The sequence below is a fragment of the Elgaria multicarinata genome, chromosome 3 (genome assembly GCF_023053635.1).
Source record: "Elgaria multicarinata webbii isolate HBS135686 ecotype San Diego chromosome 3, rElgMul1.1.pri, whole genome shotgun sequence".
Classification (NCBI taxonomy): Eukaryota; Metazoa; Chordata; class Lepidosauria; order Squamata; family Anguidae; genus Elgaria; species Elgaria multicarinata.
The window spans coordinates 12,254,995-12,274,590 of NC_086173.1; the positions used below are offsets into that span (position 1 = coordinate 12,254,995).

General features: G+C 46.0%; 1 protein-coding gene across 1 annotated transcript in view; it reads right to left on the minus strand.

Annotated features, from left to right (window-relative positions):
• Positions 1-246: 246 nt before the first annotated feature.
• GMIP (GEM interacting protein) overlaps positions 247-19,596 on the minus strand; it is a 65,570-nt gene continuing 46,220 nt past the window's right edge. Inside the window, exons 14-20 of the mRNA XM_063119298.1 lie at positions 19,292-19,449; positions 16,551-16,739; positions 15,442-15,579; positions 13,032-13,228; positions 9,543-9,819; positions 7,675-7,825; positions 247-1,589 (exon numbers count right to left, since the gene is read on the minus strand). Of these exons, the coding sequence (XP_062975368.1) occupies positions 1,198-1,589; positions 7,675-7,825; positions 9,543-9,819; positions 13,032-13,228; positions 15,442-15,579; positions 16,551-16,739; positions 19,292-19,449 (1,502 nt within the window). The 3' untranslated portion in view covers positions 247-1,197. The remainder of the gene's footprint in view (positions 1,590-7,674; positions 7,826-9,542; positions 9,820-13,031; positions 13,229-15,441; positions 15,580-16,550; positions 16,740-19,291; positions 19,450-19,596) is intronic.

The window sequence follows — 19,596 nt, forward strand, 5'->3', positions numbered from 1 at the left end:
TCGGAAGCAGGCTAAAACTTTTTTGTTCAAGCAGGCCTTTGGAGAATAATCCAGCCCTCCATCCATGTTAATGTCTTATAATTTTGTTGTGTATTTTTTAATTGTTTATAGTTTTGTTTCCCTCCCCCCCCACCATGTATATTTTAAACTTTGTAAGGCCGCCTTGAGGCCCAGCATTGGGCAAAAGGTGGGATACAAATAAATATAATAATAATAATAATAATAATAATAATAATAATGTGGGCGATGCCTTTTGAAATCTCAGAAACTAGAGGGGTGGCACTATAAGTATTCCAGAGATCAGGGGTGGTGCTTCAGTGACTTTTGTAGCTCTTTCTCTCTCAACATAAATAGCAGGTGTAGAATAAATTACGCATAGTAAAAAAAAAAAAGGAATAAAAGGGAGAATGATGGAAAATAAGAAAAGTTAAAAACATTTGCTTTCTTGGAAACAATTCTGATATTTGTAACCTCAGGATATATGCAGCCTTGCTCTGCTCCAATCTCTCATCATGTAGTCCCAGCACAGCCACATATCATACCCAACATAGTGTGAAAACCCAACCTTCAACAACCCCAGATTTTACCTGAACCATCACAGTCTACCTCAACAATCCTTGGAGGTAGACTCTACGCATCAGCCCCACTTTGAGGATCCTGCACCACTGGCTTTATAACTTACAGCATCCAAGTCCCGGCTCGTCCCCTTCCTTTGGGGAGAGCTATGCAAAGACATTGTAAACTGATGGAATGCAGTAGTTAAATCTGGAAGAAGACCCGTCCGTCTGAGGGTGTTCCCAGACAAGGCTTTTATTGTGCCTCATTCATGGAATTTTACAGGGGGTCCACTTGTTCCACTTGTAAATCGCCTGGGTTTCCCACCAGTTCTTGTCCTTTTTCTTTCCACAAAAACATAACTACTAAGGAGGAAAAGACGGAATAGCTGCACAATGTCTTTTAATGGGTAATGCTAGGAACCTTCCATCTGGAAGCACCCTCATTACTTGTGGGAGAAACACCCACGGTTGTTTCTTTTCCCATTTCCAAGCATACTGTTAGGTTGACGGAGAGACGAAGACCATCATATTCTGGTTTTGGAGAATGATGATCTGGCCATTCCAAATTGTCTCCAGGAAGTTGGGGGCAGGGGGGTTGCCCTGTGTCCGCTTTGCTTCTTAAAAAGGAAGCCCTGATTGCTCAAGACTCAGTCTTGCTTTCTTCTAGTCCATCCACAGGCTTTTCCTGGAGTGGTATCCCGAGCTCAGCTTGACAGCTGTCTTGACTTTCGTTGTGAGAATGGAACTTGGAGACGATCCTAGCAGTCTCTGGGGTGATCTCGAAGTGCTTGCGCTTCCCACGGGTGTCTGGCGAGGCACTGCGGCTGCTTCTCCCTGGCTCCAGGAGGCCACTTACTGCCTCTGGGTTAGACAGGGCAGCAACCAGCAGGGGCGGGCTGGAAACCTTGGGAATGATGGTGCGGGTATGTTTCACTGGCATCCGGCTGAAGCGTCCCCTGGAATGTGGGCTGATAGTGGCATCTGGGTCAAGGAGAGAGTCCTTCAGTTCGGTGCTGTCTTTGCTGTTCAACTCTGAGTGAGAAGAAGAGAGAATTAGGGAATGAGGGTTACCTGTTTAATGTGTCATCCCAGGACATATTTGGACCTGAGTGATGCTTGCCTAAAAACAATGCTTATTAAAGGGTTGACTGGATTGCACAAAGGGCTCCCCATAAAACACCTTGCAATATGAGTCTTAACTGGGGCAGGAGGCAGAAATCTTTCCCTTCTGAACAGCGCAATAGCGATTGGTGGTTACCACCAATCCTGCCCGTAACGGAAGCAAATGCATCAGCCATCTATTTTTTGTCCCTTTTTTGTCTGCATTACAAACTTACATCAGGCCCATACTATTGTAAGAACATACGAAGCCTTGCTGGATTAGACCAACAGTCCCCCTGGCCAGCATCCATCATCATCATCATCATTATTATTATTATTATTATTATTATTATTATTACATTTATATACCGCCCTTTAAGCTCTCTGGGCGGTTTACAAAAGTTAAAAACAGTGAACATTAAAAAGAAATATACAGAATTTAAAACCATAAAAAGCATAAAATACAAACAAAAACAGACCATATCCACAATAGACCTATTGTCCATCAATTTATCTAATTTTGCTACTAAGGTAGTGGCTTTCACCACATCAATCATTACACTGTGAACTTCTGCACAGGGTGGGCAAGCGTTATTTGAAATGGTTCTGTTCTGTGTGGTTGTGGTTGTGTTCCTTTATTGTCACTCAGGAATAGGTCAATATTAATAAATCACCATTTTGAAAAATGCAGCTAAAGCTATGAATGGTGTGACCCTCACGATGCTGCAGCTCTACGATTTCGCTCCTTATCTTCCTCTTACGATCTCAAGCTCTGCTCTGAAGCACCCACACATTCCCTTGGACACTGTCTGGATCTTGTCCTCACTCGGAACTGCTCTGTCCTGGACTTTTCTATTGTTGACTTTCCTCTGTCAGATCATCATCTAGTCTCTTTCAATATTACTCACAATCCCCCTCCTTCACGTCCTGCTTCACGCCCTTGTCGTGACCTGCATTCTATCAACTATGAGGCTTTCTCTCAGTCTCTAGCCTCCTCTCTTCCTTCTGTCTTCACAGCCGTCTCCTTGGACTCAGCCGTCTCCTCCTTTAACTCCACATTGTCTTCAACTCTTGATAATCTTGCTCCATCTACAACTCGGATAATTCGCCCCTCTCAACCCCAACCGTGGCTCACCTCTTTCCTCCGCTACCTTCGCTCTTGCTCCCGGGCAGCCGAACGCCTGTGGCGTAAGACCAGGGACTTGGCGGACTTTGTCCACTACAAATTTGTTCTCTCCTCTTTCTCTTCTGCCATTTCACTGGCCAAACAGCAGCACTACTCAACGCTGATCCAGTCAAATGCTAGACACCCTCAGCGGCTCTTCAAGTCCTTCAATTCTCTCCTGAAACCTAATCCACCATCTCTCCCCGCCTCTCTGTCTGCCAATGACTTTGCCTCTTTCTTCAATGCTAAAATCCAAACTATTCGCTCCGATCTGGCCAGCTCTGCTCCGCTCCCAGCTCCTGTGCCTCACCTGTCAGTTCCTCCTGCAACTCTCTCGGCGTTCCCCTCAGTCTCAGCTGATGAACTGTCTAAAATACTGCGCTCGTCAAAGCCTTCCACTTGTTCCCGTGATCCAATTCCCTCTCGCGTCTTTATTAATCTTATCCCCGCTATCCTCCCGTCCTTGCTTCACATCATTAATTCTTCTCTGTCCTCTGGCTCATTTCCCTCTGCTTTTAAACATGCTACTGTCTCTCCCATTCTCAAAAAACCCACTCTTGATCGACTTTCTCTGTCTAACTACCGACCTGTCTCTCTGTTGCCCCTTGTCTCAAAGATTCTGGAACGTGTGGTCTACTCTCGCTGTCTTGACTTTCTCTCTAGTAACTCTGCTCTGGATCCCTTTCAATCTGGATTCCGTCCTTTGCATTCCACTGAAACAGCCCTTACCAAGATCACCAATGATCTTCTCACTGCCAAGTCTAAGGGCCATTATTCCGTCCTTATTCTCCTTGATCTAACTGCAGCCTTTGACACGGTTGATCACGATCTTCTCTTAGATTCCCTCCATGACCTTGGACTCTGTGGCTCTGTCTATAACTGGTTCGCCTCCTATCTAGAGGGTCGCTCTTTCAGCGTGTCGGCTAACGGCAGCTCGTCCTCCTCCTTTCTCCTTTCAGTAGGGGTTCCGCAAGGCTCGGTGCTTGGCCCGCTGCTGTTTTCTCTATACATGCTGCCCTTGGGTAAACTTATTCAATCTCATGGCCTCCAATATCACCTGTATGCCGATGACACACAACTATACCTCTCATCTCCGGAACTTTCTCCTGATGTCCACGATCGTATCTCAGCATGTCTTTCAGATATCTCAGCCTGGCTGCTTCATCGCCGTTTGAAACTCAATATGGCAAAAACTGAACTGCTTGTTTTTCCTCCTAAACCTTCTCCTCATCTCTCATTCTCTCTTACTGTCAACGATGTCACGCTTACTCCGGTCAAGGAAACTCGTAGCCTTGGCTTTATATTTGATTCCTCGCTCTCCTTTATTCCTCATATCGAGGCAGTAGCTAAATCTTGTCGTTTCTTCCTGTATAATATTGCCAGGATTCGACCATTTTTGTCTGTCTCTTCTGCCAAGACTCTCGTTCACGCACTGGTTATCTCTCGGTTGGACTACTGCAACCTCCTCCTCTCTGGCCTCCCCTCATCTCACATCAGTCCGCTGGTCTCTGTCCACCACTCTGCTGCTAAGATCATCTTCCTGGCCCGCCGCTCTGACCATGTCACTCCGCTTCTGAAATCTCTTCATTGGCTCCCAATTCATTCCAGAATCCAATATAAACTTCTCCTGTTGACCTTCAAAGCTTTTCACGGTCTAGCTCCTGCCTATCTCTCCTCTCTCATCTCACACTATTGCCCCGCTCGTGCTCTTCGCTCCTCTGATGCCATGCTTCTTGCCTGCCCAAGGGTCTCTACTTCCCTTGCTCGGCTTCGTCCATTTTCCTCTGCTGCCCCTCATGCCTGGAATGCTCTTCCAGAACACCTGAGAACTACCAACTCAATCACAGCTTTTAAAACACAGCTAAAAACTTTTCTTTTCCCTATAGCTTTTAAACTTTGAGTTTGTTCTGACTCTATACTGTTAGCTTCACCCTTCCCGGTGCCTGTTTACACTTCCCTGTGCCTGTTTGCATTCTCCTTCCCTTCTTATTGTTTACTACAACTTTATTAGATTGTAAGCCTATGCGGCAGGGTCTTGCTATTTACTGTGTTATCTGTACAGCACCATGTACATCGATGGTGCTATATAAATAAATAATAATAATTATTATTATTTTCTGCTTTCTCCCCCTTTTCTAGATGACCAGTGAAACACATGTGATTCAATGTACTCACAAATAAAATAAATTATTCCTAATCTTGTAGAGAGGCCTCATGAGAGAAATGTTCAGCTTTCCATGGATTTGTTTCCTCTAAGATGTAGAAAGCTGAATAAAAATTACTATGAATATGTATCATCCTAAATTAGTAACCTAGGCTGCAATCCTATACTCACTTGCCTGGTAATAACTTCCATTGAATTCAATGGGTCTTACATTAGAGTAGGCACAGTACAGGATTGCACTGTAGCTGTTGGGATACACGACAGCAATATGGAATGTGGAATTCCTCCTCATTCCCCTACACCACAGCCTGCCCCATTAATCAGAGTCCCCTGATGTCCTGTGTAGTCTATTTGATGTAACTAAATCTGGATAGAACCCAATGAATTTGGAGTGACAGATAAGGTAGGGGAGATAGAAGAAGCCGAAATGGAAGGCGTTCAACTTATTTGTTTGTTTTGAAAATACTGTGCTCTTAGTTTGGCAATATGTTTGGAAATATGCAGGGACTCCTTGAAACATAGTCAGGTGTTCACAAATGGGTAAATTTTTAATCCCACAGAGACCCACCAAATGCCTCTGGGAAGCCTGTCATGGCTTTCCCCAAAGAAGTTTGGGAACCGCAGTTGATGTAAATGATGAGAATTCTATGCTAGAGGGCCTCTGCCTTACCGCACCCCCAACAGAACTACAGTTCCCAGGGTTCCCTGGGGATAGGAAATGGCTTTTAAACCAGCTTATGTTTGTAGTTTGGATAGATGTGTCTAGGGTGCTTCCTCAAGGTTGTATTTGCATCTCTATTTTTACACATCAGTAGTTTATATCCATATTAATTTCAGCATTAAAGTACTTTCTTTCTATTCAGCCCATGAGGATTAAGCGAATGCTGTTCCTCTCTGCTGTAAACCCTATTCTAAGAAGAACGTGGTGACTTTTCCACTGTCCCTTGCACTGAGTAAGGGAGTACAGAAGTTGCTGTCCTTGAAAAGGCACCGTAGCCAACTGTTTCTGCCTAGGCGGGCAGAATCATTACACTGAATTCCAGAGTAACCTTGTTTCCCATGTGATGCTTTGAAACTACCATTGGCTCTTCCAGTCATAACTCCCTCTGAAGACATGATGTTATTCCCTACTGTTCTTGGGGTACTGATAGTAGGAGCACAGTCTGAGATCAGTGACGGACTGGATGTGGGCTAACAAATCTAAATCTGGAGGCTGTCTAAATGCTCGATTATACGCTGCAGCTGCAATTGCACACCCACCCTGGGGCTTTCCTCTGAAGCTGTAAAGAAAAAATTCGGGAACTGACCCCAATTTTTTTCTCCAGAGCGGAGCAAGGACATGCAAGATGGTGTCAAAGACAACCCCTCGCCTCGCTCCAGAGTTGCAGTGGAGCGGAGGCGTGGGCGGGAGTGTCTGGTGGAAGTTGACCTGCGACTGGTTGCCTTCCACCGGGAAGAGGGGGGACAACTCTGATCCCTGGATGACTGATTAGAAGCCCCGTGCTCCCTCCTCAGCATCAGGATTACCCAACGCTACCCAAGGGGAGGGTAAGTGCGGCGTTTGAGAGGGAGGTGGTGCCAACCCGGTGCCGTGAAGATACCCCCTTAATCTAGACATGGCAAAATTGTTTGCAGTCAGTAAGACTGCTGATCCAGTAATAGGATTCCATCCTCTTTTAGATGGGATGGCAGTTCCTTTAAAAATCAGGTTTACATTTGGGGAATGCTCCTGGACCCAGGTTAGTTCCTGGTTCCCCAGATAGCAACTTTGACTAGGAGTGCTTTTGCCCAGCTTAGGCTGGTGGACTAACTACTGGTTTCTCAGGACGATGGACCTGGCCAAGTCATCCATCCTTTAATCAAGGTTGGATAACTGGAGTGCATTCTATGTGGGGCTATCTCCGAAATCTATGTTGCAGTTAAAGTTTTGACCAGCAACACTATTTGGAAGCATGTGACTCTTAGAATCATAGAATCATAGAATAGCAGAGTTGGAAGGGGCCTACAAGGCCATTGAGTCCAACCCCCTGCTCAATGCAGGAATCCACCCTAAAGCATCCCTGACAGATGGTTGTCCAGCTGCCTCTTGAATGTCTCTAGTGTGGGAGAGCCCACAACCTCCCTAGGTAACTGATTCCATTGTCGTACTGCTCTAAGCATCAGGAAGTTTTTCCTGATGTCCAGCTGGAATCTGGCTTCCTTTAACTTGAGCCCGTTATTCCGTGTCCTGCACTCTGGGAGGATCGAGAAGAAATCCTGGCCCTCCTCTGTGTGACAACCTTTTAAGTATTTGAAGAGTGCTATCATGTCTCCCCTCAATCTTCTCTTCTCCAGGCTAAACATGCCCAGTTCTTTCAGTCTCTCTTCATAGGGCTTTGTTTCCAGACCCCTGATCATCCTGGTAGCCCTCCTCTGAACACACTCCAGCTTGTCTGCATCCTTCTTGAATTGTGGAGACCAGAACTGGACGCAATAGCTGCTATCTTCTTTTATATCAGCTCCACTGGGTGCTGATTAATTTCAAGTTTCAATTCAAGACAGTGGTCTTTACCTTTAAAGCCCTAATCATCCTGGTACCATGATGTTCCTGGTACCATGATTTCCAACTTGCTGAATACAAGACATTCTCCCCAAAATACAGACCACTATTTCTTGAGAGCCTGATCTGTAGATAGGAGAAAAATTACCTACGGTGTCTCTGGTTTCAGAGCAGAGGGTTTGCTCCATTCTTTGCTTCTGCTTGGCCTCAGTGGAAGAACAATCCTTAGCTACACCATCACCGTCGCCATCCTCCTCATCCTCATCCTCCTCATCCAGATATAGCTTGGAATGGAGTTTCTGTTGGGAAAAGCCATGCTTGTGAATCGGTGTATTGAGCTCCACCAGCAACTTTAATGAAGGTGTGGTTTTGCTGAAAGAAAATGGTTAGCAGAACAGCCAGATGAAAAAAAAAAAAAAAGCCTATCACTTCCACTTTTGATATGGGTCAGTATTCTGCTATTTCTGTTGTGCTATCAGGACTCATCACTCACACAACAGGAACTAGCATTGCCGACAGTAGCCCTGGAAACAAGGGGAAAAGCTCATTTTCAGAATGGGACAGGTCATTGGAGCTCCATTCTGCAAACTCGTTTCTGATTGCTGCAGGATCTGCTAGCTTCCCATTGTTCTAGCAGTGGTTTATGCTAGCGAAACAGGTAGCATTAGATACCACCTGTTATCTTGGCGATGCTTGGCTTTTAAATATTATGTTGTTTTAACAGGGCAAAAACTTGACATATTCAGAGAAAGCTGAAAAAGTGGCAAAATGTCCCCACACACCCCAAACAATGTTTGGTAACTGCTTTTGTTTTTAACGAGATTCTACGTTAATGTGAAAATGCTGGTATCTCCATTTTAGTTTGCACCAAAGTTTACTTGGCTTAGGCTGACAAGCTTAGAAGGAAAGAGAGGGGTAGTAGAATATGTGAAACAAGCGATTCTCTGTATAACTAGTCTTGTAATAAGTTTAGGATCTGTTATTCATATTAGTTTCAGTCATAGAACCAACGTATATTTTCAGTGCAATCGTGTACAGCTTTGCTGGCCTGTATAACAAACTGTTGGTGGGGAATTGGAGGTCACCATAAAAAAACTCCCTGCATATATAAAGCTAGCATGTTAAGGAGAAGGGTTCTAACCTAGTCTTTCCCTTGATGTGCTAGTTTTCCATGTGCAGGAAGGGGTGTGTGTGTGTGTGTGTGTGTGTGTGTGTGTGTGTGTGTCAGGGGGTTCACACATGTGATTCCCTTAGCTGATACAACACTGAGTTCACTTAACAGTTGACATAGCCAGGTACCATCAACCTTGATTATTAGAATCACTAAGTTTCCCTTCTCCAAAAACCTTTTACCTGAGATCCTTTAACTGGAAACACCAGGGGTTGTACATGTGGCCTCATGTACGGACAGCATTTATCCTATAACTACAAGGGTTTTCAACACAATGCATTTATCCTGCACTCAACTGTGCAGTTTCGCTTCTGTATCTAAAGAGCCATTTCTGCAAGTATTTTTAGAGCAGGGAAGGTGGAATATTGTAAAAGCCAAAAGAAAACCCTTTTTTCTCTTGAACATTTGTACTATTCTGCTATACCACAGTGCCACCTAGAGTTTATGTAGTGGAAAAGCAGAAAAGGGATGCTCCTCGTGGAATGCTTGGATCTGTTTTCTGCAATGAATCCGAAAGTCGATACAGCCAATTAACAGCCTTATGTAGAAAAACTCGTAGTTTTCCCTACTTAAACAGCTACAAGACAAACAACCCGCTGCCCTCATCTTCCTCATGGCCTTTCAGTCCTGCTGTCCTGCCATGGCTCCAACTGAATCTGTTCTCCTGTATTTTTTCAATCACTGCAGCTTTCCAACATATCTCTTTCCTCATTCAAAATACTACTATTCTGAAATATGGTCTATGTACGTTCCTGGAGGGGAAGTAGGCAATGAAATAGAGAAATGCAAGAGCCCCTCAAATAATGGAGAGCAGATATATGGGAACCCCACCCTCCACTCCCTACCTCAAAATCTCTTTCGCTGCTTGAAAGAGCCTCACTGGTATTGGTTTCTTTCAAAGAGTCGTCACGTTCACAAAGTCCAGCTGAAGGCAGGTCATCCATCCCAAAGATCCGTTCATAATTGAGGATGAGAAACTCAACCAGCTGGGACTGGTATCCTGACTCCACGAGGCATAACATGGAAACATCATTGCCAGAGGGAGGGCGGATTAGCGTAGGACCAAAGATGATCCCCAAGTTGTTGGGCGACATCTTGTTCTCCTCGTACTTTTCAGCCACCCTTGGAGAGAGAGAAAGGCAGTCATCAACGACTTTGTAGGTCTGCTGACAACTCGAACGTTGTTTCAGAAATGAGAGCCACCAAGATGTTTGTGTGCATTGTCAATGCAGCTGGAGGCATTTTCACCTTGTGATCTAATGGCGTCAGAGGGCTTGTCTACTTAATCCTGAAAAATATCTCCATGGTTTGTGGATATGGGAGGTAAATATTATATTACTGTTCCCTCATCACAGGTCCGGTGTAATAGAGGATGTAGCATTTGTGCAACTATATTCCACTCAGCAATCTCATGAGCAATCTCACGAATCACATTTTCCCAGCAACCAGTGAAGGGACTGTGAATCTATTCAGGGTTGCAGTCAGAACAAGGCAGAACTCTAAAGGAGCTATCTGTTAGGGTTTCACCCGAGGCAGTCTCCTCAGACGAGGAGGCAAACTTATCAGAGGTAGAGGGTGTTTCCTCCCCCACAGCCAACCCGGAGACCGGCGCACAGATAGAGGAAAGCCGTGCAACAGAAGAGGACGCAGGTCCCTCGGAGGAACCGCGGGCCGGTCAGGCTTTTCCTCTGCCTGTCTCTCCTGAGGCAAAGGCAGAGACGGAGGCAGTTCAACCACCCAGCCCCTACGAAAGGAGGCGTAGGAAAAGGGCAGAACAGACACAGTCAGTCAGACAAAGTATGTGCCTGCAGAACCGGCAGGGGAAAAACGCTGAGTTTGAATAAGGGGCTGGGTCAAAGAGTGGAGGAATGAGGCACAGCTGGAATCGGGGTGGCAGGGCTTAAAAAGGAAGAAGCCTAAAGGTAGCTCAGCCTGGCAAACACCTTTTGTTCGCCCCGGTAGCCAGTGTAGTGTGTTTTCTCGCCTTGCCTCCTGACCATGACCCTGGATTCTTGACCTGGACCGGCTTGATGTACTCCGCTTGGACGCTTAACCCTTGCATTCGGGATGACTGACTCGGCTTTTGATGTGGACTGCACTTTAACTCCCGCTTTGCTCTTGGCTCCGTGACATCGGCACGCCCAGCTTGCCTTCTCGACCTGGACCAGGAGGACTGCGTTTCAGTACCTGTTGCCCTGGTTGTTGGACGAAACTTCTGGATTCCACTTAAAGGACAGTGTTTCTCTCAACTTACCTTAGCAACAGCAGCAGTTTTCTTCTGCATTCTTGGCCAGAGATTTAAGGCTGGGTAGCAATAAAGCACTTAAGATAATGCCTCAGCTCTCGGCTGGAATTTAAAACTATCCAAGATGCTGAACCTATTTTGGGGATAGGGTTCAGCACCTTAAGAGTTCTGGCTGGTTCTGACTGAAACCCAGAATGGATTTACAACCCCACTGAAATCTGAGCCACCAGCCTCCACTGCCAGCAACAAAACATTGCGGCTTGAGTACTGGAAAAATGCAATATCCCTGAAAAAAAGGGGCAACCTAGGCTTCACTGGAGCATTATTTTACTCCTTGCAAACTTCTGTTTCATAGGAAAACAGGAAGCTGCCTTACACCCAGAGAAAGTGTTTGTCTATCCAGTCCGGTGTTGCCTACTGTAACTGCCAGTGGCTCCCCAGGATCTCTGGCAGGGAGAGCTCTTCCTCATCACCTCCTACCTGTCCCTTTCAACGACAGAGACCAGGGACCTTTTATCTGCAAAACATGCACTCTGCAAGTGAGCAAGGGCCTTCTCCCCAAGATGAATCCCAAAGTCTATGATTTCCATTTGGGGGGGAAAAAAGTCTGATTGTCTGAGACTAAGGGCCTGTCCTCACAGTGCTGCTTTGCTGCTCCTTCCCCTGAAACCTCATGGTATCGCTGCTGCTGCCCTTGCCCTCTTCCCAGCTTCCAATCATCGGTCGCCATGAACACTCCCCCCGCCCACTGAATCGACAATGGAACAAATTCACACGGCGGAAGGGCTGTGGTGACCTCGCTTTGAAGAAAAAAGTCAAGGCAAGACCTCGACTTTTTTTAAAGCACAGCTTCAAGGGAAAGTTCAGCCATGGCTGCGAATCGGCAGCTGCATCGTATAACCAATGCAGCGCCGGTTTGCGACCACGGTGGGGCTTTGAAGATGTATAGACAGCCCCTGAGTGCAAAAGGGAACACTGTTGAGCAAACTATCCTTCCCCCACCCCTTAGTGACACTTGGGGCAGACCTACATGTTCCATGCAGAAATGTGAAACTCTGGCAGCAGCTTCTTCTAAGAAAAATCAGCTTTGTAAGGGGGCATTTTGGAGGAGAGGGTGTTTAGTTCTTCCCACACCCACTTCACCAAACCATTTCCCTCCCCACAGAGTTCCAAATATGTGCTTGTGAGGACAAATATGTATGGAACCCCACGGGGGGGGGGGGAGGGGTTAGCAGGGAAGGGGAAGCAGCAGGTGAGGAAAGGCTTAAGTGTACCACTACAAGCTTGTTCCAAACTGCCACCTCCTGAAGATACTTATTCATAGAACTGAGGTTTTCAAAACTCACTATGTTTAGACAATCATAGCCATGTTGACTTGCCTGCTACAGGACTCCTGCATCTTGCAAAGATCTCTGTGGAAGGTTTGATGGCCCACTGGGCTACACTGGAGCCTCGTGAACTGAGCGACTGCCCTGGATCACACTCAACACTCATGTCACATTTCAGTAGAAGATTAGTAGTCATGGGAAGCCTGTTCACAATCATCTCTCTTTTCACTGAGGAACCCCAGATGCACTTCTGAGAAATCCCAGAGTTCACCAGAAATCAGGTTAGCAACCACTGCCTTAGAAGAAGCTGCCATTGAGATTCTGCTACATACGTTTGCATTAGTGTGTACTTTCTCCACTTTAAGAACAAACAAATTTTCTTGATTTAAGGAAGTTGATCTTCATCTACAATTGTTTTTGAAGCCTTGATTTGAGATTTCTTTTTAAGCTTTAGTGGATGGAAACCATGTCTTTTGTATGTTCTACTCGTATCTGAGCATTTGGGAGAAAGCAGGACACAAATCTAACATATAATCAAACACAGGTCTGCATGTTATGAGTGTGGCCAATATTCCCGGTTCCTTCACCTACAACTAATCATCTGAAGTGGGTATTATTAGAAATTATGTATAAGAATAATTATATCCACTTTTGGGCCCTAAGAGGGAGTCTCCAAAGTAGCCCCAAATATAGTAGGTTCACCATATCCAATCTTTTCTACAAGACAAGAGCTGTGGATTCAATGCCAGGCACCCCATTACCTGTACAGGTGAGCAACGAGGTGCCGTAAGGTGTTGTAATTTGTTGCTGGCAATTTGCTCAGTAAGTCCTTTGTGGTCTTGATGGGATCTGACCATGTCTCAGAATCATCCGCTGTTCTACCTTCAGTTTTCTGCAAGCTCCTTGAGAGGGCCATGAAATCATCATAGAGCTTGTATGGAAGCACAGGGCTGGAAAGCTGAAACAAGAGTGGGGAACAAGTGTCAGGACACTTTGTCAGTGCTGGCCCTTTGGACTGAGATTTGATCACAATGGGTTTTCAGTTCCTACCAGGCAACCCCATTTTCAGAAAACTTTACTACCGGTAGTATCCGCTAGGGATATCAGAGAAATCAAATTCAAATGAGTTCAAATTTCTATGAATCTGACTTTGATTCTGCAGCAAACTGGTTTTTTTTTGGGGGGGGGAGGGGATTTGCATTAATGTGCACTTGCACAAATGGAACAAAATTCTCATTCATCCCTAAAAAAAAAACCGATTCTATAAATGAACATATGATGGAATGAAAAACACTTGATAATCTATGAAACACAAAATCCATACATCCCTAGTATCCATGCAGATCTACTACCTTCCACTTTCCTATCTCTCAAGCCATCCACAACGTCATTCAAGGACTTTTGTACAATAGAAAGAGATAAGCATCATCTAAAGGGCACCCGGCAACCCTAAAGGAAAGCCAGAGCTCTCCAAACTTTCAAGATGTGCAGGCACCACTCTGCAGGACTTTTGGAATTAGGGAAGAAGTCAGACAGCATCAAAACAGCTGCTCGCTGCTGTGGAGTAGGCCCCAGGCAATAGGCTCCAACACAGGAGTCATGGCACCCAACTTTGTTGCAGCATGAAACTCTGTGCACTGTGGTGTAGTCAATATGAATCATGGCAATGAGGTTGATGGTTGGCAAGTGCTCTGGCCCCAGGAAGCTCAGCCTTGAACATAGGAAGCTGCTGATGCTGTGCCAGTACGCTACAACTTTCCTGCCCACCAAGTCCAATTTAAAATTGCATCCAACCAGTTCAAACAGCAGTTAAAATGGCCCAGTGTATAGACTGATTAAAATCAATATAGGACAAAGAGAGGCATCAGGCTTTTAGAACAGAGGGGACAATTTGGAAATGCTGATACTGCGTTCAGTCCAGACATACCTTGTTGAAAAGGGTCCAGCCCTGAAAATAACACTTCTGCAAGTTGGCAGTGGAAGCAGAAAGTAGCTGGCATCTGTGATGTCAGCAAGGTACCTCTTCTGCCCAAAACTACAGAATAGTTTTGCACTTTTACAAAAGTTGGACATACAAATGTAGAAAAGCACATGTGGCAAAGTGTAGGCAGTCAGCATGATTTCTGGTGTGTATGTCAGTCTCTCACATTGTGATGCTGGGAGGAAGCCAGGCTTGCAGCACTGATGAGGGACCAGCTCAGAGACCTCTTTTAATATTACACTTGGTTTTGTCCTTAGACAAATTTATTTATTTGTTTGTTTGTTTGTTACATTTATATACCGCCCCACAGCCGAAGCTCTCCGGGCAGTTTACAAAAGTTAAAAACAGTAAGCATTAAAAAAGTATACAAAATTTAAAAACATAAAAACAATGTTGCAGCAAAGTGTTGTTTTTCTGCTGCCCTCAGTGCCCCTGAATATGCCTTATTATAGGCACTCTGGTACCAGTATTTGGTTGCATCCACTAGGAGTTTGTCTCCAACTGCCCTCAAGCTGTGTCCTATTTTGTTTCATCACTCTCAGCTCTGGGGTATACCATGGAGCCATACAAGCTCTACTCAGGAGAGGGCACTCAGAAGCAATTGTGTCAACCGCCTGGGTTACTTCTGCATTCCACAGATCAACCAGGGTTTTGACAGGAGAGCCAGCCCTATCAGCCGGGAAACTCCCCAGAGCCCTTTGGAAACCATCCGGATCCATTAGTCTCTGGGGGCAGACCATCTTAATAGGTCCCCCACCCTTGCAGAGGGGAAAAGTCTAAACCTCAGCAAGCAGGGATCTGACCATGACAAGGGGACTGATGTAAGGTCCCCCATTCCAGATCACCATCTCCATGTCCAGTTGTGAAAATCAGGTCAAGAGTATGCCCTGCTACATGCGTTGGGCTGATGACGTGTTGGGACAGTCCCATGCTTGTCATGGAGACCATGAAATCCTGAGCTGCCCTGGATAAGGCACCCTCAGCATGAATGTTGACATCCCCTAGAACCAACAGTCTGGGGGATCTCAGCAGTGCAGCTGAGACCACCTCCGTAAGCTCACCTCAAAGAGTTTGGGGGGATGTGTAAATCATTGAATTCCCACTCTTGGCTGAAGATGCAAGTCTTTGGGAAACCACTTTTAAATCTAGGCAAATGCAGTTCTATGGATGTCTCCATCTCTGTCCCTTACCTCCTTAAGGAAATGTTTAAGGACTCCAGTGATGTCATGAGGTGAATGATCTGAGAGCTCCACCAGTCTCCGGCCATTCTCAAAGGCCTGGCAGAGCCTCTCCATTCGGGCTTTGGCTCCACTGATGCGGTAAATTCCCTGTGTTGAGGACACAAAAAAACAGGGGTAACGTGACTGAGGAACAGGGTGACCTAGGTTTCAAAGGGCCTGTTCAGACAACACACTAAGCCTTGGTTAGGCCGCTAACCCTTTTGCAGCAAATGGTTAGTGAGCATGTTTAAACTATGGTCATGTAGCCACTATGGTTAAGGATGGTTTGCCCGACATGCTAAGGCCATAGCTAGACAGGGCTTTATCCTGGGGCAATCCTCGGGATCGTCCCTGTGCATTCACATGATGCACAGGGGATCTTGGGATCAGGGAGGGATGATCCCTCCCTTGCCCCGGGATATGGCCCTACACTTTAGGCTTGCTTTTTCTGTGGTCTCAGGCTGATCCCAAGATCGCAGAATGTGTGGGTGGGCGTCGCGGCTTGCCCGTTCCTTGTGGTTACTCATGACGAGGTGGGGTCCCCATCAGGGGTGGGGTGAGAAGGATTTTTTTAAAAATGTTTTAAAAAGCACCTTTTGTGCACGAGCGCTCATGTGCTCCTTCCTCTTTAAAAAACAAAACAAAATGGCGGGCATGACGTCCTCTCCCTCTGAGGTCATCGTGCGCCACGTGTAAACAAAGGGGGAGATGTTGCAATAAAAATATTGCGAGATCGTCACCCCTCCGTCGCGCTAGACTGGTAGGTCTAGCTGTGGCCGAAGTCATGGTTCACATGACACACTAAGCCATAATGTTTAGTTCAAAATACTTAACCACCGTGGCTTAGCATGGGGTCAGATAATGGGGTCAAAGAGAGAACTGGAACATCCAGCAGGGAGGTGGTGCGTGTGTGTATGTGTGCAAACAGATAGGAGATTGGATCGCGGAGACACCAAATTGGAGAATATGCATGTACTGCTCTCTGCCTGCCCTGGAACTTGTTCTGCTGCTTGATCTAGCTTCTGACAGGAACAGACCGTGTGCTGCGGTAAGATTTCGGCATAGAAAGAATGAGTTACCTGGACTCCCAGGGCACGAGTTTCTATCTCCGAGGTACACTTCACCACAATGAATGGCACCTCCTCTGGGAAATCCCGTGGCACTTGAATGAAGTCAATCCCAAAGAGCGGCACTCGTGCTGGCAGCTTCTGGTGACCACAGTTGATGAGAAGGCTCTCCAGGCATTTCTTGTGACAGGCCATCAAGCACTGCAAGTGGATCACAGGTACTGAGTTAGTACCACCAGGCTCTCTCCCAAACCAGAAGATGCCCCATGTTTATTTTTCACATCTTGATACTCTGAGGAATGTGTAACATACTAGCAGTGGGAGTGGGGTGGGAGGTCAACTTGTCCCCTTAGGCTAGGGACAGGTAAGAACGTTTATCTGAGGGCAACATCTGATAAGATCACTGTCTTAATATGTATATCAATGTCATGTTAGAAAGGTTAAGCCACTGCACACACTACATTCTTTAGATGTACACCTAAGATATATTAGGTATACAATTAAAAATGTAAAGAATGTAATGAACGTGAGTACCACACAGGTATGCTCCTTAGGGAGCCAGGACTGGCTGCCAGGACGTACGCAGAATGGCAGAATTAGGTCTCCCTTAGAGAGATGTCATTTTAACTCAGTTGGGACTTGGGTGCAGCAGGAAAACTTATGTATCTGTAGGACAAATGTGAGTGTTTTACTACGGAGACAAGAAAGTAGGTTTTGAAGTAGACCCACTGCTTCCTATGTTGGTCTTAGACAGTTTAACTCCTTAACCCAAAAGTCAAAATGGCACTCTGCCCCTGTTAGGTTTTAATAAGACACACTGTTGACAACTGAAGGCAAGAATATAAGAAGATCTCTATTGGATGAGATCTGAAATCCATCTAGTCAAATCTTCTGCTTCCCATAACAGCCAATCAGATGCTTTTGGAAAGCCCACTCTGGAATTCGCTATGTGAAAATTCCAGCTTCATGTTGCTTCATGTTAAGGCCAGCTCTGATTATTTCTCAGACCAATATTGTGAAATAGGGTATGGTTAGTTCTCATTTTTAAAAGGGGAACCGAGGCCAAGGGACACTATTGGCTCAACATCCTCTAGGCAGTTCAGCATTTTGCATTGTTTCAAAAATATGTGTGCACATCATGGGAAATGAAGCCTCTAAAACCAGTCTCAAGTCTCTGCCTCTAGTCATCCTAAATTAGGAAACACAAAGGAAACATTGCTGCTGTCTGCCATTGGGACAGAAATGAAGTGGGGTGAAAACAGCAAATCACAGACCTCATCACAATCTGAGCAGCCCCCCATTCTCTTTTCCCGTGTTTACATCCAGCCACATTAGAGGTTACAGTAAATACTTAGACTTTTTATGTGACTGTTGCTGTTGCCTAGTTCAGACTGGCAATAAGGTCTGATTGACATACATTCAGGCACTAGAGGAGTGTGGGGACAGTATGGTTTAATATACAGAGCTTCCTGTCTCTTAGGACATTGGACTAAATTAATAGACATAGACATCACCCTATGCATGTTTACTCAGACGTAAGTCCACTGTGCTCAATGGAGCTTATTCCCAGATAAGTATGCATAGGATTGCAGTTTAAACAATAATTATTTCCTTCCTCTATGTTGCTGCTTATATTGGAAGCTTCAGACTGTTTTTTGTGGCTCCCGTCGTCTTCTTCTTCTTCTTCTTCTTCTTCTTCATCATCATCATCACCATTATTATTCATTTATATACTGCCCCATTGCAGAAAGTCTCTGGGCTGTTTACAAAAGTTAAAAACGGTGAACATTAAAAACAAATATTAGGGATGTGCTCCGCTTCTCCTTGAACCGGAGAAGCAGGAGCGGAGCGGGGGGCTTCGCCTACCCTTAAGGCGGAGGCGAAGAGGATTGGGGGGCCGGCGGAGCGTTGCGAAGAGGATCAAGGTGAAGGCGGATCCTTCGCCCCGATCCAAAGCTCCGCCAGAAAGGTAAGTGGGGTTTACGGGGCCCTGCCGCTGTCGCTGTCGCCCTGTGCGACAGCGGCAGGGCCCGGTAAACCCCCCTTCCCTCCTCTCCCTTACCTGCGTCCATCCGCGGTCCCTCGGCTTCTTCAATTGAGCCCGCGGCTCAACCAGGAAGTCTAGACCGCACTTGTCTAGACTTCCTGGTTGAGCCGCGGGCTCAATTGAAGAAGCCGAGGGACCGCGGACGGACGCAGATAAGGCCCCCCTCCCCCTTGGTCTCTGCAGGTAAGGGAGAGGACGGAGGGGGGCCTTACCTGGCGCCACTCCCCTCCACTGCGGAGCTCCGATTCGGAGCCAGAGTTCCGCGGCGAAGAGGAGCGGACTATGGGCGGAGCAGAGCGGGCCGATCCGAAATTTTCGGATCAGCCCGCGGGGCGGAGCGGGGGGGTCCGTGCACACCCCTAACAAATATACAAATTTTAAAACCATAAAAAGCATAAAACACAAACGAAAACAGACAATATCTGTTTAAAACAACTATTATGGGGTCGGTTAAAAAAACTCAGCATATGCTGTTAAATGTTTTTAAATGCCTGGGAGAAAAGAAAAGTCTTGACCTGGCGCCGAAAAGATAACAATGTTGGCGCCAGGCGAGCCTCGTCAGGGAGATCATTCCATAATTGAGGGGCCACCACTGAAAAGGCCCTCTCATCCTGTGCTCATCCTGATGCTGTACTGCGGATGAGAGCATGTTTCAGATCTGAACTTCATACTGCAGCAGAGCAGTTCCGTTTTACGCTCAACTCACCTCTTCACACTCAATGCCATTAACCATGAAGTTCTCACATTCTCTGCATTTTGAAGGCACCCGCTGCTTCCGTAGGCGGTGGGTCTGAGCAGCATTTGACAGGATTAAGTTCTTAAACTGGCCGTGAGACAAGCCATTTTCAGAGGCATCGTTGAGATCTGAAAAAAGGAGGAGGCATGTGGGCATTAGTCTCCACTGGACGGGAGAAATGCTTTCTACAGACTGATGAAAAGTTAAAAGATGCACCTACACAGAGGCCATAACATATGAAAGAAGTGGAGGACCAGAACATATGAAAGAAGGGA